Source organism: Galeopterus variegatus, unplaced genomic scaffold (assembly GCF_000696425.1).
Source record: "Galeopterus variegatus unplaced genomic scaffold, G_variegatus-3.0.2 Scaffold1149, whole genome shotgun sequence".
NCBI classification, from domain to species: Eukaryota; Metazoa; Chordata; class Mammalia; order Dermoptera; family Cynocephalidae; genus Galeopterus; species Galeopterus variegatus.
In genome coordinates, this window is record NW_007727260.1 from 1 (window position 1) to 24,531 (window position 24,531).

General features: G+C 51.8%; 1 protein-coding gene across 1 annotated transcript in view; it reads left to right on the forward strand.

The window, feature by feature from the left end:
- Positions 1–5,489: 5,489 nt before the first annotated feature.
- Positions 5,490–24,531, forward strand: part of HCN4 (hyperpolarization activated cyclic nucleotide-gated potassium channel 4) — a 30,560-nt gene continuing 11,518 nt past the window's right edge. Inside the window, exons 1-2 of the mRNA XM_008575169.1 lie at positions 5,490–5,590; positions 14,024–14,447. Coding sequence (XP_008573391.1) covers positions 5,490–5,590; positions 14,024–14,447 — 525 coding nt within the window. The remainder of the gene's footprint in view (positions 5,591–14,023; positions 14,448–24,531) is intronic.

Below are 24,531 nucleotides of genomic sequence, written 5' to 3' on the forward strand. Positions count from 1 at the left end.
AATGTAAGGACCCATGGAGACTGCAGGTCACTCTAGACAACTGTGGTTGGAAGAGCCCTGTGGCTTTGGAATTGTCAGTAGAAGGAAACGGGAAAAGCTGTTCATCCTGTCCCAGAGGCTCTGGGGAGTCATCATACCATGGGGTGGCTCTGCAGCTCTGGGGACAGAGCTGAGGGAACAAGGCTGTGGATCAGAGGCCAGTTGAAGACTTGGCTCTGCCCCATCTAGCTGTGTGGGCTTAGCCCAGGCCTCACCTCTCTGGGCCTTGCTTTCCTCATCTGAAATCATGTGACTGGAGAGGGGTCAGCTTGCAGGAAGACCCCAAAGCCTAAATTGGTGGCCACCACAGAGTCACTTGGGAGGGTTATGCAATTACAGGTGCTTGGCCCTCCATGAGTGTGGCCAGGCAGGTAGAATTTTGGGAATCACCCAGGTGATTCTGCTTCCATCACTTTGGGAGCCAATGAGCTGGGGCCTCCCTAAGGCCCCTTCCACGTTAGCAGTCTGCAGTTCTCTGATTGCACTGTATTTTCCTTAGTCCTTCAATGGCTCCCCAGAGCCTGGAGTACGATCCTGACTCCTTAGCCCAGCATCCAAGCCCATTGGTGATAGGCCTTCCACTCCAGGGTGTCTTTCCTCGTTTTTCCCTTGTAGATTGTTAGGAATCAGAATCATAAAATTCTGGGGCTGGGAGGCACCGCAGGGAACGTGGCTCTTGTTCAGCTTCCTTGTTAGGTGGTGTTTCCTGGAGAGAAGGCAGCAGAATTCCATCCCAGGCACCTCCAGGAGATCCTTGTTGTTGACTGGCCCCCAACCCCCATCCCCTAGACCCTCCCAGAGTCAGTATTTAGCTACTCTCTGTAGGGAAGCTCTCCCATACCTACTTCTTAATTACTTCCATGACCAGTTCTGCCTGGTCTTAGGAAGTTCTGCCCCAAATCCATCCCCAGTGCCTTATATTGCAACTCAAGCTCGTTTCCTCCTTTACACTGGCAGCTCCTTTCTGCATGAGCAGATGAACTCTCCTACCTAATTTCCCCTGAGGTTGTGCTCATGTGCTACTCTAAACAATATTCTATTTTTGTTCCATTCTCCTGAGTGGTAGGGCAGAAGATTCCTGGGGGAGTGGTGTTTGAGCCGCCCTTGGCTCTGATAAGCTGGGCTGAGTTTTCCAACTGTTGTCCCCTCCCCGATTTGCCCCAGATGGTCTTATCAGCTGGGCGAAGCACAGAATGGTTAGGACACTGGCCCGAGAGATCACAGCATCCTGGTAGCTTTCAGCATTGTAGAACAGATGTCCCCTGCTGTGTAGATTGGTGTGTGTGTGTGCATATATGCACATGTACACTAGTGTGTCTCTGTGCGTGCACAACGTTAGGGTCTCACTGGATTGGTATCTCAAATTATCCCTTATGCCTAGGTCTGTGCTCAGCTATGATATTGAAATGGTGCAGTTAAAATGCCTTCCTCAAGGAACTCTCTTCCTGTACAACCTTCACGGCTCCTCATGCCCCCAAGAAGAGTTCTGACTTCACAGTCTGGCAGTCAGGATGTCCCATCCTCTCTTCAGGCCACTATTAGGCTGGGGGCTGGGCTGTCAGAGATCTCTGAGATGTGCTTTCTTCCCTTAGCAAGCTTTTGATCTGGTCAGCTGCCCTTGGCTGACCTCTTTAGCCTGTGCACTGCAGGGATTCGTGGAATTCAGCATGTCTTTAGAGATAGTCTGGCTCCATCCTCTCGTTGGGCCAACAGGGAAACTGAGGAAGGGACAGTGAGAGGCAGAGACTTATTCCAGGGCACACAGCAAATTAAAAATCAAGATGGTACTGGAATTCAAGACTCTCGGGCCCCCATCCTGGCTGCCTTCCTGCAACCCCTGGGCTCTGGCCACAGTGCTATCCTTCCTGACCAGTGGACACACTCAGGTCCCTGCCTCCTCTTTGGGGCTTTAGTGCCCCACAGGCCATGCTACCCCCTGCTCCTGTCTGTCCACATTTTCAAGCCTGGCTGAATTTCCCCTCCTCAGCCTATGGGATGCAGAGCCAGACAGCTCCCCGCTCCCCTCCCCCAGGCTTAGGGTCCCACCTGCCCTTGGTGCTGGCCTGGATCATTAGCTCTCCTATGAGGTGGGTCTGTCCATCCCCCAGACTGAGGTGGGACAAGTCCATGCCTCTCAGGATCTGCAAAGCCCTCAAGTCCAGGACCTGCGTCTTAGTAGTCACAAGAATAATGAAGATGGCGATGATGACAATGGCCAGCATTTACTGAGTATTTACACTGTATGGCATATTATAAATATTATTTCACTTAATTCTCCCAGAATCCTGTGAGGTGGAGATTAATGTTCTCATTTTGCATATGAGAAGATAGGCTCAGAGAGGTTAAGTGTTTTGTCCAAGGCCACACAGCCCTGAGTCAAACACCTGAGCACCTAACCACCATACCGTCCACTATAGCATGGCTTCTCAGAGTGTGGTCCCTGGACCGGCAGCCTCAGCCTCACTTGGGAGCTTCTTAGCAATGCAGATGCTGGGTTCCACACCTACTGAGTCTGTACCTTAGTAAGATCCCCGGGTGACCCCGGGTGATTTGTGTGCGTGTTATTCTGAGAGGCACTGTGCTGTATGACTGAAGGATCGCAGCTGGAGAAGGGAGGACTCTGTCAGCTACAGCCCTCAGACAGCTCACCTTCTGCTTGGGGAGTGGCCGCAACTAGCCCTCGTTGCGTGATGAGCTCAAGGACCTAAGCCCAGGCCAGGCAGGGACCTTAGAAGAGGCAGGGGTAAGGAGCCATCTTTGGGTCTTAAAAAAACAAAAGAAAGCAACTTTTATTCCTCAAGTAATTGATAATCATAGAAAAATTAGAAAATAAAGGTACACTAAAATCCAAACAACCCACTCATAAATCAAGATGCCCTTGGCTGTAAATCTATCCGTGTCTGAGGCAGCCCTAGGTGGCCCAGGGAGCAGCTACCTGGGAGTCCTGTGATTCTGAGTCAGAGATTTTGAGGTGGGTTAAAAATAGAGCCCTAATGGCCAGGCGGGGGCAGGAGGAAGAGAGCAGTTCACCCACTGGAGTGGGGAGACCCCGGGGTCAGGTGAGAACAGTGCGGGGAGGTTGGGCATAAAAGAGGCTGTTGGGGGTGCGTGGCACATTCCCTTCAGAGGCCTGAGCTGAGTGCCCGGCCTGGCCCAAAGGGTTGTGGGAAGCAGCTATTTTAACTCTGGGTGGGGGCACGGAGGCCAAAATGCAAGCCCCAGGGCACAGGCAGGGAGAACTGCTTACTTACTCCAGGGTAACCCCCACCACCAGCACAGAGGCAGCCAGCGCTCCTTTGAGGGGGTACAGGGAGGTGGGCAGCAGCCCTGCCTCAGAGAATGACAAACAGGAGCCTGGACAGGTAGGGGTGGGAGAGGGGATTGGTACATCCTTTCAAGCAACTATCATGGGAAGACGGAGGCAAGAAGGTGTCCCCATGTGTCACGGGCTGGCATGTGTGTGACATTCAGCTGGTCTCCTTTGTCTTTTACACCTGCCTTTCAAATGGCCTCCTTCTCTACATCTTCATCATTGTCTCCTCCAAAAAATCATCTCGTCCTGACCTCCCAGTCATGACAGTGACTCTTTTAGTCTTTTACATCGATGCTGACTGCTTAGGAGTTCTCTGAGGTCCAGGGTGTGTCCCTGACATGTTCGAGGACCCTTCACAGCACGGGACACTGGTCGTTGTTTAAAGGTAGACTCATTTTTCTGATTATAAAGGAGCTATTTGCCTACTGTGGGGAATGTAGAAAATATAGAAAGGTGTAATGGAGAAAATGAAAGTCATCCATGATCCTATCACTTAGTAATAATCAGTGTCAATGTTTTAGTGTGTATTTTTTTAGTTTTATTTTTGGCAGTCTTTTTTCTCCTGGCAAGTCTTTCATCCATACATCTATCCATTTAACGATAAGAGGATTTCACTGAGATCCCTCCCCACCCCCTGCCCAGCGGCGTGTTCACATCTTGGAAAAGGAGGCAAAATCGTGTCTGTTCTTGGGGAGCACACAGCAGTGTTGGGGAGATAATACTCATCCTGGGTCTGCATGGTGAGGGCAATGGAGGGGGATTCTGGGAGAGAAGTGGAGCTGCCTCCATCCTTGCCCCCACCCCGGGACCTCCTAGATCTCAGGTCTATTCGGGGAGAAGGAAGAACCTTTAAAATCCCCACACAGGGGGCACACCTGTGACAAAGGGGCGTGGTTTGTTCTGCCACCACCAACCCCCACTGGTCAGGCTGGAAACACAGTCCCAGCTCTGGTTGCAGTCTTTAGCGACAGTGTCTCCCCACCAGCCCTCTCTCATCCCATTCTGTCCAAGCCCCCAACCCCAGTGTTTCTCCTGGTCTCTTGTTCATCTCCCTTCTCCCTCCTTTCCTGCAACTTTTCCACCACTGTTTTCAGCACACGTAGGGGCCATTTGCTGAGGGCTGTTGCTGCAAGTCTTGGAGTCTTGGGGCTTGGTTATGATTAATTCTTCTCTGATTATCGGAGGCTTGTGAAAGGCTGGCAGGAAGTTGCCGGGGTCTCAGAGGGCTGCCCTTCTTGAGTGGCTTCTACCGGGCTACTTGTCATTTAGCCTTTGGCTCCTGAGACATGCGTGGCATGCATGCATTCATTCACCCATCCACCCATTCATATATTTGCATCCATTCAGGTATTTATTATGCCCTACCATGTAAAAGGTGCTGTGCCAAGTTCAGAGAGTCAAGTGACCACAAGTTAGAGAGTCAAGCCCACAGCCCATTGTAGTGTGATAAATACTGTGCAAGGGCAGCATTTGCAGGGCAGCCAGCCGGATATCCCAGGAGACGGGACGCCTTCCCCGAATCAAAGTTGATGGGGTGGGCATGAGTGGGGAGGAGGGTTCCAGGCACAGACGACAGCATGAAGGAGAGCCCAGGGCAAAAGGAAGCACAGTGTTGGGGCACTGAAAGTCACCTGTCTGGAGCAGAGCATGTGAGGGGAGGAATATGGGGAAGCAAGGCAGCAGAAGGAGGCCAAGTCCAGGTCAGGAAGGGCCTTGAGGATGACAGCAAGGAACTTGGATTTTAGTTGGGAGGTGGTGGGAGTGTGGAAGGACCTTGGGCTTGGCAAAATATGGAGAGCGGATTGGAGAGAGGATGCTGACCCCGCATGACCCTGAGGTATGTGTGCTCCTGGGACAGCCAGGGAGCTCCAGGTCCTGGGAGGCTATTGGAGTGGTGCAGGTGGTGAATTGATGGGACTTGCTGGATCCAACATGATCAAGTGCTGGAAGGTGAGGGAGATGGAAGAGTTGAGGATAACTCCCAGATTTCTAGGTTAAGCATTTGGATGGCTGGTGGTACTGTTTTCTGGAAGCACCAGAGTTTGTGGAGGAGGCTGCTAAGTTATAGTTGAATATGTTGAATACGATGAGGTTCCCATGGACATGTGGGTGTAGATGTGCAGTCAGCAGTGGACACATGGGTGTGGAGCTGAAGAGAGGGGTCCAGTTGACAAGCCAGCAGAATAATGAAGCCTTGGGAGCTGGTGCGGTCACCCAGGAAGAGTGCATAGAGAAGAGGTGGGGAAACAAAGCAACAAAAGCATTTAAAGGTCATGCCAGGGAAGAGGAGCCCATCTAAGGGAAGGGAAAGAAGAGGCAGAGAGAACGGAGAAAAACCAGCAGAGCAGGGTGTCTTAGAAGCCATGGAGGAAACGGTTTGAAGAGCAGAATTGTCTGCAGTGTCAGGTGATGCTGAGGGTCAAGAAAGAAATGGACTGAAAAGCATCCACTGGGCTCAGCAGCAGGGTGTGGACTGGTGATGTTGCTGAGGAGCCAAGAGAGGTGTTGGGTGATAGAAATGAGAGATGGGACAGTGAAACATCCTTTAAGAAGTCTGGTTCTAAGTAGGGAAGAGAGAGGACTTGGGGGAGGGAGTCCAGGGAGTGGTTTTATTTTATTTTTTAAGTTTAGAAAGCTTACAAGAAAAGGCTGGTGGCAAAGGAGCAGTGGAGGGGGAGAGAGTGGAGAGATAGATGAGAGAGGGCATCTTCTATAGAGTAAGGCCCCTGGGGAGGAAAAAGAGAATGGAATCAGGGGACAGGTGGAAGAGTCCCCAATGCCCTTATGGCTGGAAAGAGGGGAAGGAATGAGGGAGATGCAGCAAGGTAGGATCTGGTGGCAGGGAGAGGAAGGAGACATTCTGGTGGCTCCTCTGTCCTCTGTGAAGTAGGAGGTAGCCGTTATCTGTTGAGAGTGAGGGCAAAGGCAGTGGTTTCAGAGCTGTAAGGAGAGAGCAGATCATTCAAAACAGCTGCTGTGAAGAATGGGCAGAAAAGTTTACTCAAGGTCTCCTGGAAGGATGGGCTGGCAGAGGTGAGGGCCAGCTGAGTACGGAAACCATGACGGGGACATTGAGGCACAAGGAGCTAAGAACTTGGATATTTTGTAGGACTGGTTTGAGGTTGTGAGGTTTTCTGCACAGCCCCCATGTAAACATGAAAAGGGTTCATGCTGGCCCTGGTCCAGGGTTGTGTTTTTTGAAGTGAATGCCAGAGGAACAGGGCATGGTAGGTTGATGAGCTGGACCATTGCATCTGGAGTGGGGTGTTGTTGGGAGGAGGCAGGAGGGTTCTTTTTTTTTTTTTTTTTTTCCTTACGTGATAAAATTTCATAGAACTACACACACACACATACACACCGGGGTGCATGCATGCGCAAGTATATATATAAAAACTGGTGAAATCCCAGGAGGTCTGTGGTTCACTTAGTAGTAATATCATGTCAGTTTCCTGGTTTTGATAATTGTACTATGGTAATACAACATGTTATCACTGGGGGAAGCTGGCTGATGGGTACACAAAAACTCACTGAAATATTTTTTAACTTTTATGAGTCTGAAGTTTTATTTCAAAATAAAATTTTAAAATAAATACATACTGATTGAATAACATTCACACTGTGTAAAATATGTGATGGTAAAGAGGGAACTTATGGGTCACCCTTTGGTAGGTGGAAGGTGGGAGAGGTTTAAGACACTAAGGGCCCTGACACCAGTAGGAGTGTCCTGGGGGTGTCCAAGAGTGATAAGGACTGGGAGGAGGGGGGAGATGAGGCAGGGCCTACCTTGTTTGATACTTACAGTGGATAAAGAGGGTGACTCAGGCCGAGTAACTAGGGACAGAGTGGTGACATGGGAGGAAGACAGAGGGGGATAACTTCCCATGAGGCAGGAGGGTTCTGATGGGAGAATCAGAGGTGTCAGCAGACTGGAGGCTCCTGGGACCCTGAAGATAGGTGTCACACAACTGAATAAGAAGAGAGCTGGAAGAAAAGGAGGTTAGGGTGAGAGAGAGGATTGCTCATCTGAGAGAACGGAGATGAAACGACTGGAGATGGTGACATGGTCCAGGGTGTGCCATTGGAATGGACGGTTGAAGTGGAGTCATTAGAGTCAGGGCTTCAAGCTCATGTGAGGCTGAGGTGTGTCTGGGCCGATGATATGGAGTAGAAGTCACCCAGGATGGTGTCAGGGTTTGGAGTGCAGCAGAAGGTTGTGAACCAGGTGCCCGGGGCCCTGAGGGTGGTAGGTGAGGCTGGAAAGATGGCCAACAGAGGACAGCGTGCCCAAAGGATCTCGTAGACATTTCTATCACGGGCAGGAAGTGGCAGCTGTAGGGGCGGGGGATGCTGGCTCACCCCTGACCCTCAGGGATGTGGCATTTGGGAGAGTGATGTCGTTAGGACACAACTAAGGTTCACTGAAGGGGGAAGGCAGAGGGTGAGGGAGTGAAGAAGTTGAGGATGAGGATGAAGGTGTCATGGAAGAGAGCACAGGAGAGAAGCCTGGGATAGAGAAGAGGACTGGGAGCAGGCACAGAGTCTGGGAGAAATGGAATACCACTAGCTGGGTTGATATTTCTGTAGAGTGGTTAGGAAGTGGACTCTGGAGTCAGGCTGTTTGGGTCTGAATTCTTGACCCACCACACAGAGTAAATCTCTCAACTTCTGTGCCTCAGTCTCCTCATCTATAAAATGAGCATAATCATAGTATCTGCCTCATTGGGCTTTTTGGGGGGATTAAATAAAATAATCCATATAAAGTCCTCAAATTAGTGCCCGGCAAATAGTAAGTGCCCCGCAAATGTTGCCTTCCATCTTCCACCATTCTCACTGTCTTCACTGTCACCTTGGGTAGGATCTTTGCTGGGCCTGGAAAACCAAGGGATAGATCAGGAATGGAGGGGAATCTCCCAGCTCCCATCCCTTCCTTAGACATGAAGACTCCTGGATTCTTAGGTTCTATGATTTGTTAGGTGGTACCTGATGAAAGGGGTGGGATGTGACATCCACTAATACAGAAGCACAAGCACGAGACAGGGACATGGTAGGCAAACTTCATGGAGGAGGAGGCAGTTGAGCTGGGCCGTGGATGAGGAAAGGTATTTCAAAAGATGGTAGCTCTCAGGAGAAGAAACCAGGATGTGGATGGAGATGAGGCCGAGGGTGAGGCTCCTGTGAAGGAGGCAGGAGGGAGAAAAGGGAAGGGGTAGCCAGGGGCACCAGACCAAGGAGCTCCGACTTTCTTCTGTAGTCAGTGGGGGTCAACCACAAGGGTTTAAGTAAGTGGTGACTTAATCCTGATGTTGTTTGGAAAGATCCCAGAGAGCATGTGAGTTGGAGGGAGAGAATAGAGACTGGAGACCAGGCAGGAGGCAGGGGCAAGGGTCCAGGTGAGAAGTAGAGAGGAACAGATCCAGGACAGAGCAGTCAAGGACAGATTCAGAAGCCATCACAGAGGAAGCCAGAAGAGACTTGGTAACTGTTGGGGGGGCCTGCAGGGGTGATGAGAGGTAAGAGCAAGCAGGAGGGAAGTCTGCGAGGTTTTGGGTCCATGTGATTGCAGTGCAGACTGTGCTGTTCAGCTTTGAGAAGGACAATGCTGAGTTTAGCTTTGGACTCTCTTGGGGTAGGAGACAGCCAGCCCTTCAGGTGGGTACCTTTTGCCGGCAGGTGGGAATGCAGATCTGGTGCTAGGAGTGGCGACTGAGTGGGAGCTGTTGGCACAGTGGGAGTGGGTAGAAGAAGGGGAGTTGGGTATGCTGCTCACCTGGGAGAAAGCATGGAGACCCATGGGCTGCAGTCAGCACAGCAGGGGTGTCTGGGACAAGGCTCTTGCCCTCCAGAGCTCACAGCATCCTAGGAGTGCTAAAATCAGGGCTCAGGATGGGCTGAGGCTCCATTGGTCAGAGGTTGGAGAGTCCCATAAGAAGTAGCTCTTCAGATGAATCTTGAGGGATGGAAGATTTTAATTGCAAAACAGTGACATTCTCTTTCTTCCAGCTGACAGGCTTCCCAGTTGATGTCATGTGTGCCAAAATGTATGCAAGTGGGTGTACAGAAGAGTATGTATTTGTGACCATGGACACACGTACAGGGTAAAAACTCGTGGTTTTGGTGTGCATGTGTATGCACGTGTGCACATGTATGTGTGTGTTCTTGCATGTGCATGTGAGTGTGTGAGCATGTGTGCTCAAAGGCAGACATGAGCGTGTGTGAACAGGAGGAGGCTGAAGGAGGCCGTTTCTGTCCGGGACCTCCACTTCTGCCTCCATTTATCACCTTTCCCATCCTCTTTAGCCTCTGGGAAGGAGAGGGCCCTTAGTCTAGTGCTCACGTCTCTGAGTTCAGTGTCAGGAGCCTCCTATGTTCTCCTCTTTTGGCTCCCTTGGGGCTCTAATCTTCCTCTCAGACCAAATGAGATGTTCCGATGTTAATGTAAAGGGCGATTTGGCTTTTTGCCATCCCCCATTCCTCCTGCACATGGGCCCTGCCCCTCCAGTGCTGGCCTATAGGCTGCCTTTTCCTCCTGAGGGTCGCCTGCCTGCCTGGGCAGACCTGTGGGTCCAGGTAGGAAGTAAGGTTGAGGATTGACGGCGGACAGGTCTGGGATCCTGGGGCTGAGCTTGACCTAGGGCTCCAAAGCCCAGTTGGTGTCTTGCTGGCCAGGACTCCTGTTGGCTTAGAGAGTGCTGGAATGGAGGAGGGTCCTCTAGCTTTGGAGAAACCAGGACCTCTAATTCAGGCATGTGCCAACTATGGCATGTCTGAGTCTGGTTATCCATTGCTTCTCTGCCAGGGCATGACACCCACCAACACGAATCCATGCCCAGGATTGTGAGATTTATTCAGGAATGATTCTAGGGCCAGTGGGGTGCTAGGGGAACTCTGGGCACCCAGCTCAAAATGGAAGTGTTGCTGTTCCCTCCTTGTGGGCTGTATTTTTCCCTTTTGCAGGATGGGTGCTACCATGCTGACTGACTGCTGATGACTAGGGTGCTTTTAACATTCAAGAAGTGTGCTACACCCAGAAAGCATCTCCTAAGGCCCTGACACCAGGAGGACAGGCCCCCTTGAATCCTCTTTGCAGCCGTCTCTTCTCCTCCCTTGTCTCTGGGGCAGCGACTGCACCTGCTGTAGCAGGCCGCCTCCCCACTGTGATGCAAAGTTGCCAGAAAGCCTTGTCCGTCTCCCACAACCCACTGGGTGCCTAACACCCCAAGAGCTTGAGAGAATCCCAAAGACCTCTCTGAATCATGTGTCTCTGTGGTCTTCAGAAAACACTTCTCTTTGAGCCTCAGTGTCATCTTCTGTAAAATATAGATCATAGCAGCCATAGTGCTGGTGTGAGGGTTAAATGAAGTGATGTATGGAAAGCACAGTCAGTGCTCCATACATGTGAAGTATTTGGGGGTCTTTACGGATAAAGGTTTTCCAGTCACCAGGGAGCCTCCAGCGAAAAAGCCCAGGGACATTAAGGAATCACTTGAGACTGGGAATGAAGAGGGACCAGGGAGCTGAGCGTGCCAATGGGGAGGCAGTTGCCAATTTCCTCCGGCTCAGCCAGCAGAACGGGGCTGGTGTGCCAGGCTCTGTCCGTGGTGCTGAACAGCGTTTTTGGCTCTGGCAGGGCTGGGCTTTCAAAGATCTGTGCAACCATCAGGCGAGGAAGAAAGGGTAGTCCACGAGGCCAAGGACAGTTCTCAAAGCCCAGCTCCTCTCACCTCTTCTAGAAATACTTTCCTGGCTTCACCCTCCCAGGCCACCAGGGTCCCACCTTTTCAGATGCCTGGGCTATGTGGGATGGATTCTCACATCATCGCGCAACTTGTCTTCTACCCAAGCCTTGTCCTCTGACCGGATCATGAGTTTCCTGAGGCCAGGGCATCTGTATGCTGAGGCAAATAGGTTCTGTCATCTGATTGGCTAGGGGACATTGTGGACCTTTCCTTCTGCTACTGGCTCTCCTGGGTCCAATCCCACTCCCAGTAGATGCTTTGCTTTGACTCTTCTCTGGAAGATTTACTCTTCCCCCTCTCTCACTTCTTTCCTGCAAATCTGTTGATTTGAATTGTTTATTTACTCATTCCATAATATAGCCAGGCATAGGTCAGAGCGTTTTACAGATCAATTCATTTCATTCTTATAGCAATTCTGCTAGTTCAGTACTGTGGGTATGCTCATTGATCAGATGAGAAACTGAGGCATGGAGCAGTTAAGTAACTTGATAGTAGATGACAGAACAGGAGTCAAACCCAGGTTGGCTGGCTCCAGAGCCTGTGCTTCTTCCCACCATGTCATGCTGCCTCTGGAGCAGCTCTGCAATGCCCCAGGAGGGTGGTTTGTGGGGAGAAATGCCCCAGGCTTCTGGCCCCAGCCCAGATTAAGCACCAGAAATATCCCTGAGCATCTAGAAACTCAAGATTCAAACAGTTAGTCAGAATGCAAGGAAATGTGTGTTTTTGTCTCATGTAATTTGGTTTTATGAAGACCACTAAATGCAAACATTCTCCTGTTAATTACTGTCTCGAATTTGGTCTTTAATTGAGGGAACTAGAGCTGGGGAGACGATAGAAACCCGCTCGAGTGGCGGGCCTGCCCGAGTCAGCATTCCTACCCGCCTTGTGCCTGCTCTGTTAATTTTAGAAACTCTTCCAGCCTGGGTGTATTATTAGCTTTGTGTACAGAGGGCCACATGGCCCTCAGTGGCCTCTCTATGCCACAGTATTTTGGGTTTTGTTTTGTTTTTCCCAAGAGATTAAACAAAAAGGAATGACGGTGCTGTGTATACAGGGGTGTCTGTGCACTGTGGTGTGAATGGGGATGCCTGTATGTTGCATCTGATGAGTGTACACAGCTGTCTTTGAGCTGGGCAGAGAGTGTATCAGCTCTAGAGCACTCCGTAGAAGTGGAAACCATTCTCCTGGGGCCCACGACTCATTAGCAGATGTGCCATGTCCTTTGCAGTGGGGAGTGAAGGCTGGAGTGGGCCCTCAGGCCTTAGCTGGGTTCTCCCAGCTAGCACAGGGGTATTGCGGCTGGAGAAGAGGTGGTAGGTCGTGATGCGGGGGAGGAGCTGAAGTTGACCTTTTGGCACCAGCCTGAGAATGAGACGCCTTAGCCCCCAAGGAGCACTGACTTGGAGCCCTGGAGGGCTTGGCTTTCAAAGGAGTTGCCAGAAGCTGCCGTCCCCTGGGCTGTGTGAAGTGGGACAGCCGCCTCACCCACCTTCAGCGAAGTGGGCCCTGCCCTCTCCTTGACTCACAGTGCCATTTTGAGTCTGGGAAAGAAAACAATTTGCTGTGAAGTCATTTATTTGCACACCTGGAGGTCTTCAGGCAGGGGCATGCTGGTTTTGCGGTGGGACCCCGGAAGACTTGAGGAAATCTTGTCTCTTTCTCTCCTGCTCCCTTCCTCTTGGCTTCCCTGCAGTAGAGAATTAAAGATGGATGAAGGGTTATTTTTCCTGGGAGAGGACATCCTTATATCTGCCTGACTTTATCTGTCATTGTGTAACTGTCTAAATTAATAGCAGAGGGAAACAGCTCTGCAGTGCAAGTTTTTGGTCTTTGGGCTGGCCCAGGGATGGATGATGCTTAGGTATGTCCTTGGAATGATTGGCCATACCTTCTAGATGTGGACTCTGTGCCTACCTGTGCTGTTTCCATACTCCAGAAGGTCTCCTGCGGGGCCAGGTGGGAGGTAACCCAGTGCAGACCTGTGAGTCAGCATTGTACTTCCTCACAACTGTCAACCTCTGAGGCTTTGCCCTGAGCATCCCTGTTGACGTACCTCAGGAAGGACTTGCAGGTGTTTTGAGGCCTCAGGAACAATGATGCTGGAAGCCCCGGGCTGGTCTCCCTCCCTTGTAATGGGTGATCTCTCACTGGTGCCTGAAACCCCCCATGAACACTTCCTGCCTTTGATGCTGTCACTGCCCCTCCATGCCCCGTGTTAGGATGCAGACCTCTGGGGGAGGGAGATGGTCAGACACTTTGACTATAGTGGGTGGACTAAAGCGAGATGCCAGAGAGCCCATGTGGGAGATGGCCGTATCAGAACTATCAGACTCATTGAACAGTGGGGAAGCAGGCCCGAGTAGGGAGTGCACCTGCCTGGTGTCACGCGGCCCATCAGTGACGGAGCCAGGGCTGGAGCCTGGGCCTCCTGCCTCCCAGGTGGCTTCTGTATCTGCACCTTCCCTGCACTCTGGTCACGGTCTGTGGCTTGTCTGCCTGACAGTCTGTCTCAGGCCACTGTGGACCCTCAGGAGGATGGAGCAGCCTGGCCTGAGCTTAGGGAGGTGCGGGGGAGCTGTTCCTGTCACTAAAATGGCCTCTTGCTTCTCTCTGGATGTCACTGTTTGGTTTGCTTTTCAGCCTGACTCTCATCGGGGGTGGGGATGGGAGGAAGAGGCTCGTCATCAGGGAAGCTAACAGAAGGGCAGGGCAGACGGTGCCCTTCATGAATGAAGCACCTCTTTCTGTGTCATTCTCTGTGTCTGCCATTCTCCACATCTTGCTGTGGTACCCACTTGCTCATCTCCCCAAGTGTCTTGGAACCTTCCAAGACTTCTCTCCTTCTCCCTTTTGCTCTCCCTTGGAGATTTCTCTCTTAGTCCATAACTATTCCCCTCCCTCCTCCTGGCGACTGACCCCCTGTGTCTCTGGGCAGATTTTACTGGGACCTGACCATGCTGCTGCTGATGGTGGGAAACCTGATTATCATTCCCGTGGGCATCACCTTCTTCAAGGATGAGAACACCACTCCCTGGATCGTCTTCAACGTGGTGTCGGACACCTTCTTCCTCATCGACTTGGTCCTCAACTTCCGCACAGGGATCGTGGTGGAGGACAACACAGAGATCATCCTGGACCCGCAGCGGATTAAGATGAAGTACCTGAAAAGCTGGTTTGTGGTGGATTTCATCTCCTCCATTCCCGTGGACTACATCTTCCTCATTGTGGAGACACGCATCGACTCAGAGGTGTACAAGACTGCCCGGGCCCTGCGCATCGTCCGCTTCACCAAGATCCTCAGCCTCCTGCGCCTCTTGCGTCTCTCCCGCCTCATTCGATATATTCACCAGTGGGAAGAGGTGAGTGGCCAGACCCAAACCTCCTGGAGGAAGAGGAAACGCCCTCGGGGAGTGAGGGACTAGCCAGTAAAGTCAGAGAGTTGGACCTGGGCTGTCCAATTGTAGCAGGCACGCCTGCTCCAGGAGGACAAATGTTGGTGATTTCTTGACCTCTTATGTGCTAGATACTGCGCAAAGCACTTTACACACAGTATCCCATGGAAGTCTATAACAACCGTAGAGGTACTATATAGGCAAATGTAGGTACTCATTTTTCACATGAGGAAACTAAGAGACAGAAAGATCAAGTGACTTACACAGGGTCACACAATTGATAATTGGTAAACCTGGGATGTGGATCTGACCAACTCCGGAGCCTGCCCTGTTAACTGCCGCACTGTTCTGTAGGGGTTGCAAACTCAGAGGCTCTGGGGGCCAGGCAGGAAATGTGAATGGGTGAAAAGGGCCAGCTGGGGGATGGTGGAGGGTGTGGTAGACTGGAGAGAACTGGAAAACACATCTTCCGTCTGTATTGGACAGCCTCTACTCAGCTCTTGCCAATTGTTGCCAAGTGGAAATGGGCCCAGGGTTGCTAGATCTACAGATTTATCATAAGAAGCCAAATCTGGATTTTTGTACAAATTTTGTAAGCAACTATCTTAGGTAGGTCTGCAGCAGATCCTGAGACAAAGATTTGCATGAAAGTGATTTTTGGGGGGAAGTGTTTCCAGGAAAATTTGGTAAGGGAGTGGGGAAGAGGGACAGGGAGAGGAAGGAGGCCAGCCAAGGGAGGGGCATCAAGCAGAGTTCCCTGGAGGGTGACTTTGGCCCAATCCTATGGGAGCTCTGGGGACAGTGTGCACCATACCTTGGAGCTGTCCCAATCAGAGCAAAGGAGTTGGAAAGTTTACACCCCCTCACCTGTCAGTCATTGGTTCTGGGCACTTCCAGCCCTCAGTGCTAGCAGCCAAAGCAGTTTCCAGCCACCTAGGGCTGGCCTCTGACAAAAGACGTGGCTGTGGCTACAGAGAGGAGCAGGGAACCGCCCTGGAGTCATGTGCATAAAAATTGTAAAGGGATCCTAGTGGCTCTGGCACTGGTACAGGATCTACATTAAAAAAATGGTAAGAGAACTGGGTGGGCCAACACCATTCTGAGCTACCCCAACTACTCCGTGGGCTGATGCAGTCATCTGCAGGTGGAAAGAGGACGACGAAGGGCTGTGGTTGCCAGAGGAGCTTGCGACCTTGCCGGGCGCTTTGCTCTGTGTCTGCTATCCACCCAAGTTACACGATTTGGCAGCAGCAGCAGGCAGGCCAGCCTGGAGGTACCCGGGGATCGGGGGAAATGTACCCTGTGAGACAGCCCACCTTGGGGTCTGGCGCAGGCTGTGGAAGCTTCTGCAGAGGTGCATTTCCTGTCACGCCTCCCTGCTACACTACTGATCTCCTGGCCTCCAGGACTCCTTCTTGATTGGACAGAAGTTCCCCTGCTCGGGAAACAGAGCCCCCATCCTCACCCCCCCAGCAGCAGCCTGGGCCCCAGCATGTGGCACTCAGGGCTGATGGTTGGGGCGCAGGCAGATTCAGGTCAGAGGCGTCATGAACACTCGTGCTGCAGGAGAAGTGCCTACACCAGTTTGGCAGAATCACTGCGTGGCAGAAATTCTCCTTGGCTTAGAAAATTTGCATTTTTCCTGCTGACAGTGACTTGCCCAAGGTTATGCAGTGGACCTCTGGTGGAACTGGGGCAGATACAGTTAACTGTCTTGGTTCCCAGGAGTGTGGCAGTTCCTGCCTGGTCTAATGGGAAGCTCGTGGGCTTTGGAGCTAGCATGACACATTTGAGACCTTAGTTAAAATCCTGGCTCCACACTGCCCACCTGGGTAACCTTGGAGCCACCTTGCCTCTCTGAGCCTCGGTCTCTTTATCTGCAAAATAGGTATAAATGGTGCCTGATATTTGTAAAGGCCTTATCTTGAAGCCTGGTGCAGAGGAGCCATTTAATAAGTGCTCCTGCCTACCCAGTTGTTTTAGTAATATTTCACTGGCTCCTCACACCTAGCTGGCAAGGTAAACAGGGAAGGATTTACTATCCCCATTTTTCAGGGAAGGAAACTGGGAATCAGAAGGGTCAGCTGCTCCAGTGGTGGGATTTTTTACCCAGGCCTTCTATCTCCTGGCTTCATGAACTTCCCACTTTCTTAGATGAAAGGAGAGTGACTCTGATTCTACTAGCATTCCCTCTGCTGGCTAGGGTGCACCTCCGATGGGTGACTGGACTCTGTTCACTACAGCAGGCACTCCCTGGGCACCCACCTGTGCTCTGTCCTGTGTGGGGCTCTGGGGACCAAGGAGGTAGGGCTGGCTGCCAGCTGAGACTGGGAAGGCAGGGGGGTTGCAGGGTGAGGTGAAGAGTTGTGTGTGAAGGTTGAGTTTGAGGTACCTGTGGGACACCTAGGTGCAGAGAGATGTTGGCAGGTGGGTCTGAGCTCAGGGCTGAGAGGGGGCAGCACCCATGGGGGAGGGGGTGGCTGGGGCCACTCTGAGTGGCTGTGAAGGAAGATGGAGGCATATTTCCCGAATGCCCTGACAGCCTCGTCTCCTGGTTTCTGTCCCAGGCGGAAACGTAGGACCAAGCTGGCTCCTCAGGCCCTGAGAAATCCCCAACCTTCTGTTTGCCTTGGACCCACAGCTGGACTGTCATTAGAAGGAGAGCCTTGGCGGCACTTTCTCCTCTCTGGCATAGATTCATGTCTCCAGGCCCCAGCCCCCTGGGGCCCACCTCACTCCCCCCTTAGGCCTGGGCTCTGGGGCTGTGGTGTGTGGTGGGAGTTGGCAGAGTTGCCAGAGGCTGGGCAGGGTGAGCTCTGGGACAGAGCGAGGCTCCTCTTGTGCCGGGAGCTCAGGTCAGGGGCTTCTGTCCCCACTGGCCCTCTGGCCTGCCTACCCTCTGGGCTACCTCGAGCTGGTCAGGCAGGGTCTGGTCCTGGCCTGTCTCTGGGGTAGGCAGAGGCCCCAGGAGGCCTCGTGTCAGGGTCTGAACTGGACGTTGCTACCCAATCGTGCACAGGAAGGGAGATCCCAGGAGGCCAAATGGATGACTCTTCTCCCCTCCACATGCACCCTTATCTCTCCTACCGGCTGGGGAGGAAAGTGCTTTGAGCTGGTTTCCGCCGGGCACACCACCCAGCAAAGGGCTCCCACCAGACTCCTGGGACTGGATTGGGGTTTTCCAGCTGGCCCCAGGAGCCCTGTCTCCAGATCCCTAATAAATAGCTTGCTCCAGCCCCAGGGCTTCTCCCAGCCTCAGTTTGGCCTGGAAGTAGCAACAGGAAGACCCCTCGAGGTTTCAGGTCCACAGGAGACCTGGGGAGGGAAATATTTAATAGAGAAAACCCTGCCCGACCCTGTCCTCTTCCAAGTCCCTATGTGAACCTCTTTCCTTCTTTGGGCCTCAGTCTCCCTGACTGTCAGGCATGTGCTGATGTTCTCTGAGGCTATGGCTCCCTGGGGCTCAGTTCCTAGCTCCTGTCTCCCTTGGCGAGGATTATATTAGCTGATCCTGAGAACATCGTTGTGGTCCACAGGTCCTAAAGCAGGAAGCCCCAGCATGCGGGCTGGGGAGTCTGCCTCCCACAGAGGGGGAAAGCCTGTCCAGAGTCCCCTGGAGAAGCTGTAGAGACACTAGGTTCCTGACCCCCAAGCTTCAGCTGTTTCTCCCAGCCCAGCCCCGCCAATAGGAGATTTCCAAAGTATTGGGGCAGGTCTTGGGATTCAGGGTAGGGGAGTGGTCTGGGGCAGGTGCAGGCACCATCTCGGGGGACGCCAGCCTCTGCCTCCATCCTGGGCAATCTAGGTCAGCATCCTCCCTCCCAAGCCTCTCCCAGCCAGGCCTCTCCCCTCCCTCTGAGGTGTGAGCTTGTTACAGGCACAGAGGCTATTGTTAGATACCATGGTCGCCCCCCCTTTGGATGTTCCCCTGCAGGACCCAGCACCCCCAGCGACCCATCCCAGAAGCCTCTGCTCTCCCTTGGCAGCCTGGAGCGGAGGAAGGAAGGCTGGAGGTAGGAGGCCTGGCCAGGGCGGCTGCATGGCCTCTGATGAGTTCTCCGTGGGCTTTGATTTCTCTGTATCTCTCAGAATCAGATGTTTTGCATCTATGAGAAATGGGGACGACACAGAGGAGTGGTCCTAGAAAGTGGGGCTGGTCATCCCTACTGGCCCCTGGAGGGAGCCCAGTGTGACCTTCAGTCCAGCTCCTTCCAGGCTGTGCCCAGGACACACATGCACCAGCCATTCTCTCAGGCCTTGGATTGCTGTCTTAGATGAGGACACTTGTTCCAGAGGCACAGGTGGAAGTTTGTTCTTCTTCCTTGAGGAGAAAACAAGTCCCTGGGAGGGAACTCCACCAGGCCCCGTGAAGAGGCCTTGGTGGAAACTCTGTGGCAGCCTGACCTCCAATTTCTGGTCTCATCTCAGGACTGAAACACAAACTCTGTTTGGAGAGCTGGGAAAGAGAGGGAAGGAAAGGAACCAACATGTGCTAAGTGCCTACTGTGTGCTGGCTGTGGACATTATCATGCCTGATCCCCAAGACAGCACTGGGAACTGGCAATTAATGGCCCATTCCTCAGATGTGGAAACTGAAGTTCATAGTGCAGAAGGCAGTTGCCCGAGGTGGAAGACTTGTTGCTCTGTCCTTGCACTGCAGTTGAGAAATTGCAGAAGAAGTGCCATGTGGGGCAGAGTGAGGTGCCCAGGCCGCCCACCTGGTAAAGCTTGCAGTGGCCTGGAAATGAAGGTGCTCAACCCCCACAGGCAGAAGCAACATCATAAACAGGGGTTTTAATGAAGTATAAAGAGCATGGCAAATATTTGCCCAGTGCAGCTGACTCACGGGTGGCCGCGGCCCTAGCCCGCAGGAGGGACACTTGAGTGTTTAGCAGCCTCTCTCAGCAACGTCCACCCTTACTCTCAGCAACTGCGTCCTGGGTTCTATAGAGTGCTGGGGTGGGGCAAGTGTCCTCACAGTCTAGGGCACCCTCCTATCCTGAATGGATGTGCCCCCCACCAATTCGTCCCAGGAAGCTCAGACTTTGCAATGTTGGTCCCTTTGGCTTTGTAGGGTCTGAGAACCATCCGCAACACCCTCCCCCATCTCCAGCAGCCATTCCAGTGTCTGCAGCTTTCTTCACCTCAATACCAGGCCCCATCACCACCAGGCCCTCTGAAGGTCACATAAGTCTTTCCACCTGGAGGAAAAGGCTTGATTATTCCCACAGAGGCAAGGTCATGTTCCCTGTGGGCTGCATCTGCCCAGAATGGGTGCCTTTTCCTAATTCCACTGCATACACTAGCAGCAGCCATGCTCACCACTGTCCTCTCGGTGTCATCGTCACCTTTACTTTTGTCACGAAGCACTTCTCAGTTCCTTAGACCCTACCACATGCTGTGTGCCATATTCATTGCTGAGATCACGATAAAAGCAAAATTAGGCAAAGATTTGATCTTGGATCATACACTAGCAGCAGCCGTGCTCACCACTGTCCTCTCGGTGTCATCGTCACCTTTACTTTTGTCACGAAGCACTTCTCAGTTCCTTAGACCCTACCACATGCTATGTGCCATATTCATTGCTGAGATCACGATAAAAGCAAAATTAGGCAAAGATTTGATCTTGGAAGAAGATCAGTTATGAAGAAAAGAAAAATATAGGAGATGCAAAAGGAAAAGAAGACATTGCATAAAAATACACCAACCTCGATGCTTCTGTCTTTAAGACCCAGTGTTTTGTAGAAAGGAGCATTTATTGCGGGCTGTGATGTGACAGTCTGTGACACTTTCTAGATATGGCCTGAGGCTTCCTTTAGGTCCAATATGGTATCCATTCATTCATTCATTTAGGCATACATGCATTTATTCAGGCAATCAACAAATGTTTCTAATGCCTACCTATGCTAAACAGAAGAACACAGAGTAAAAAATATAGAAAAGACCCCTGCCTCGTGGAGCAGTATACAAGTAAACACACGTCACTTTAGATGGTGAGAATTCCATGAAGGAATAAATCAGGGCGAAGAGTCCTGATGAGGGGTAGGTGTATTAGTCCATTTATGTTGCTTATAACGTAAATACCTGAAACTGGATAATTTGTAAGAAAATGAAATTTCTTGCTTACAGTTTTGGAGGCTGGGAAGTCCAAAGTCCTGGTAGCACATCTGGTGAGGGTCTTCCTTGGCAGTAACGCAGGGGTCTCACATGACAGAATGGCAGAGCAGACAGAGAGCTCCTCATGCACTCTCCTTTTAAAGCCCCCAGAACCACGCCCACTCTTCCACGAATGGATCAATACGTTCCCAAGGGTACAGTCCTCACAGCCCAATCACCTCTTCAAGGCCCCACCTTTCAACTACTACAGTAGCATTTCCCACCCTCTTAACACTGAGGGGATCAAGCTTCTAATACATAAAACTTGGGGGACACAATTCAATCCATATCAGTAGGGAAGGTGAGGGCCATTAGCTATGTCACACAGAGGGGTCCAGGAAGGCCTCTTAATGGAAGTGGCATTTGAGCTGGGACAGGATGATGAGAAGAAGCTGGAGGAAGGACACAGGCACATGGAACAGCAAGCCCAGTACTGAGGCCTTGGGGCAAGCAGGATCTGGGTTGGGGCACTCAAGGACTTGAAAGGCGGCAGCGTGGCTGGAGGTGGTGGGCCTTGGGCAGGTGGGGTGGGTGAACAGTCAGAGGCCATGACACTGTGGGCCACTAGGTACATGTTCCCAAGTCCCTTTCCTGGGTGTGACTCACTTCCCCAGGCAGACTGTGAGCTCTGGGCCAGCAGGGGAGGACTTTCTCCCTGGCCCCCACGTGGAGGGGCTTTATCGGGCAGTGACACAGGCTGACCTCCTAGGGACATGAAGTAGACATTTGGGTCCCTCTGAGGGTACTGCCCTGTGACCCAGAGAAGAAGGGCCCTGCTGGGTCCACACTCCAGAGGGCTCCCCTCCCACAGTGAGGAGTCTGGGGGACTCTCTGCAACTCTTTCTAGACCACACTCGCATCCCTGGGACCCAGCATTTCTGGCTCAAACATCTCCAAGCTTGTGTCCAGGGCCTGTGCAAGTCATGTCACTGGTCTGCGTCCTGAGGGGGCCATCCTGCTGCTGTGCACACCCCTGAACCTCTCATGAGTAGCTGAATGTGGGGGTGGCATGGATGGAGATTGGCTGTGGCTGGGGTCCCTTGCTGTGGGACAGAGTGCAGGAGAGGAGAGAGGTGGGCCATGTTCTAGTGTGGTTTTCTGGGAGTTCGAGCCTAGCCCTCCAGGGTGTTATGAGCGTGTACTCTGTCAAAGTAGGAGGATAGAATATATTTTCTTTAACAGTTTGTCCCTTTCGATTTATAACCTTAAATATGGTTTGTTCAATTCTATTCACCCCCTTGTCCTAGATGCTCCAATATTAGGGGCAGTCCTGCCTCTGTTATCCCCAGCTAAGGACTCAGCCAAGTGCCTTGGGGGAGCTGTCATCCTGCCCACAGCTAACCACTGTCTCTGCCACCAGTGGCACTGGCTTTCTAGGCCACTTTCCCGTCTGTGGCAAAGGGCTGGGTTCTTAAGGTTGGTATCTCCGTCTGCTTAGGCTGCAGTAACATAATGCTGTAGACTGGGAAGCTTAAACAACAGACATTTATTTCTCATGGTTCCACAGGCTGGAAGTCCGAGATCGGGCTCCTGGTGAGGGCTCTTTTCCTGACTTGTAGACAGCCACCTTCTCTCTGTTCCTCATGTGGTGCAGAGAGATCACTTCTCTTTGGTCTCTTCATATAAGGGCATTAATTCCATTCATGAAGGCTCCAATCGCATGACCCGATCACCTCCCAAAGGCCCCATCTCCAAATACCATCACTTTGGGATAGGACTTCAACATATGAATTTGGGGGAGGAAGGCCACAAACATGCTGTCCATGGCAGCTGGGAAATGAAGGAGCTTAATAATAATGACCCCATCAATGCACGTATCTCAGGGCCCAGAGCACTTTCCTGGCCTGTTCAATTTCTCGCACAACCCTGAGAAGCAGGGGGCAGATGTCTGGCTCATTTTCTTTGGGGAGGCTGAGGCGTGGTGGAAGAGGAGGGCAGGTGCTGGGGATTGTCATCTCTGAGACTGATTGTCATCTCTGGACATGATTGTCATCATGGTCCCATGTTACTCACCCTCCCTAGCCCCCCAGGGTTGGGAGAGCAGAGGAGCTGGTGGCATCCTGGTCAACCAAGAGTTAGAAAGGTTAGTAACTTGCCCAAGGTCATAGAGGTGTTATGTTCACCTAAGTGTTAAAGAGGCAGAAGTGGGATTTTCCCCCAGAGTCAGTGCTGGGGCCTCTCGTGTCCAGGTGCCTGCTGGGGAGCATGGTGAGAGGCTGGGGAGAGCCTCATGGGCTCAGGATCCAGGTCTCTGGAGCACAGCCAGCAGTGGAGGGATGGGACAAAGGCACTGGCTTCATATTCGGGTCTGCTGTGCATCCCAGACACAGTGCAGTCACAGACGCGACCACCTGGTCTCAAGTGCCCACTGTTCCTTCCGGGCCACAGCAGACACTGGGATGTGTCAGCTTAGCCAAAAGCTCGCATGCTGCCAGCCCAGAGCTGGCTTCTGTGCTCCAGTCGTGCCAGACTACAGGGCACAAGCATTGTCCACAGCATCCCGCTGTGTGCATGGCTTATGGAGGCGAGACGCTGTGGAGTCCTGCCTGGCCCTGGGACCCTCTCCCTGTGTGAATCTGGGGACATCATTCAGCCACATTGGGTTTGAGTTGTTTTGTCCACAAAGTGGAACTACTGAAAACCACCCTTCCTTCTCAGGGCTTATCTATCTAATATGGTGGCTGCAGGCCTCAGAATTGGCAGACCTGGGTTCAAAATCTGCCTTTTCCACTACCATCATGATCTTGGGCAAGTTCCTTTACTTCTCTGAGCCTTGGTTTAAAATGGATTAGCAATATCTTCAGCAAAGTGTTTTTGTGAGTTTAACTGAAATAATGACTGTGAAATCACATGCTCATATTCAGGTATGGTGTTGTCCCCAACGTCACCAGGACCATAGGGAAATGATGGGACAGGCTTGACCTACCAGGCTCTGTGAACCTTTTCAATGTCCATTTCATCCTTAAAAGACTACACAGCTTTTCAGCTGGAGTATTCAGGGTCATGCCTTTATGGGGGCACAGGTGGGTATGATTCTGGGGTTTGTGAGCTGTGGTTTGTGAGCATTCATCTGTTCTTTTTCAAAACCTAGACCCAGGCTAGGCCCACATTTCAGAAGAGGAAACTGAGGTCACTAGTATCAGAAGATCCTGCTACGGGGCTGTAGCCAGAAGACCACTAAATAGGGGGTTGAAATATCTAGGTCTTTTTGGAGCCTCCACTTCCCCACCTGAAATGGGCTTAAACTAGTTCAGTGTGGCATTTGACAAGTCCGTAATTTTGACCCAAAGCCCCTCTCCAGGAGGGATGTCTTTGCCTGGGAATAGCATGGAAGGATCACAACTGGGGGTGGGTGGCTGGGGCCACCCCCTAACCCCCAAGGTCTCCCAGACCAGAGGCAAGGCCAGAGCTTCCAGAGACCTCACTTCAGACTTCTCTCTACCGTCCCCTACTGCCCTGTCACCATGGTGACCCCGCTGGGAGGAGGGCAGTAGAGCGGGATGCTGGGATCTGCCCACCCTTGCCCTGCCCAGTGACACTATAGCCTCCCACTTGGAGTTACAGGAGTGGGATGGGCAGGTGGCAGTAGGCTGGGGTTCAGGGTATTGTACTTTATTAAACTGTAAAGGAGAGCATTACTGCTAATACATATTAACTAACCATAAAGATTAATTATTAATAACTTATTAATTAATAATGGTTTACGATTTATTGAATACTTCTACACCTAGTACTAAGTGCTTTATATGTGTGTGTGTGTGTGTGTGTGTATGTGTGTGTGTGTGTATAATTTAATTCTTTTGACAACCCTTTCAAATAAGAATTTTTATCACCATTTTCCAAATGAGAAAACATGATTAGAGAGGTTCAGGGACTTTCTCAAGGTCATACAGCT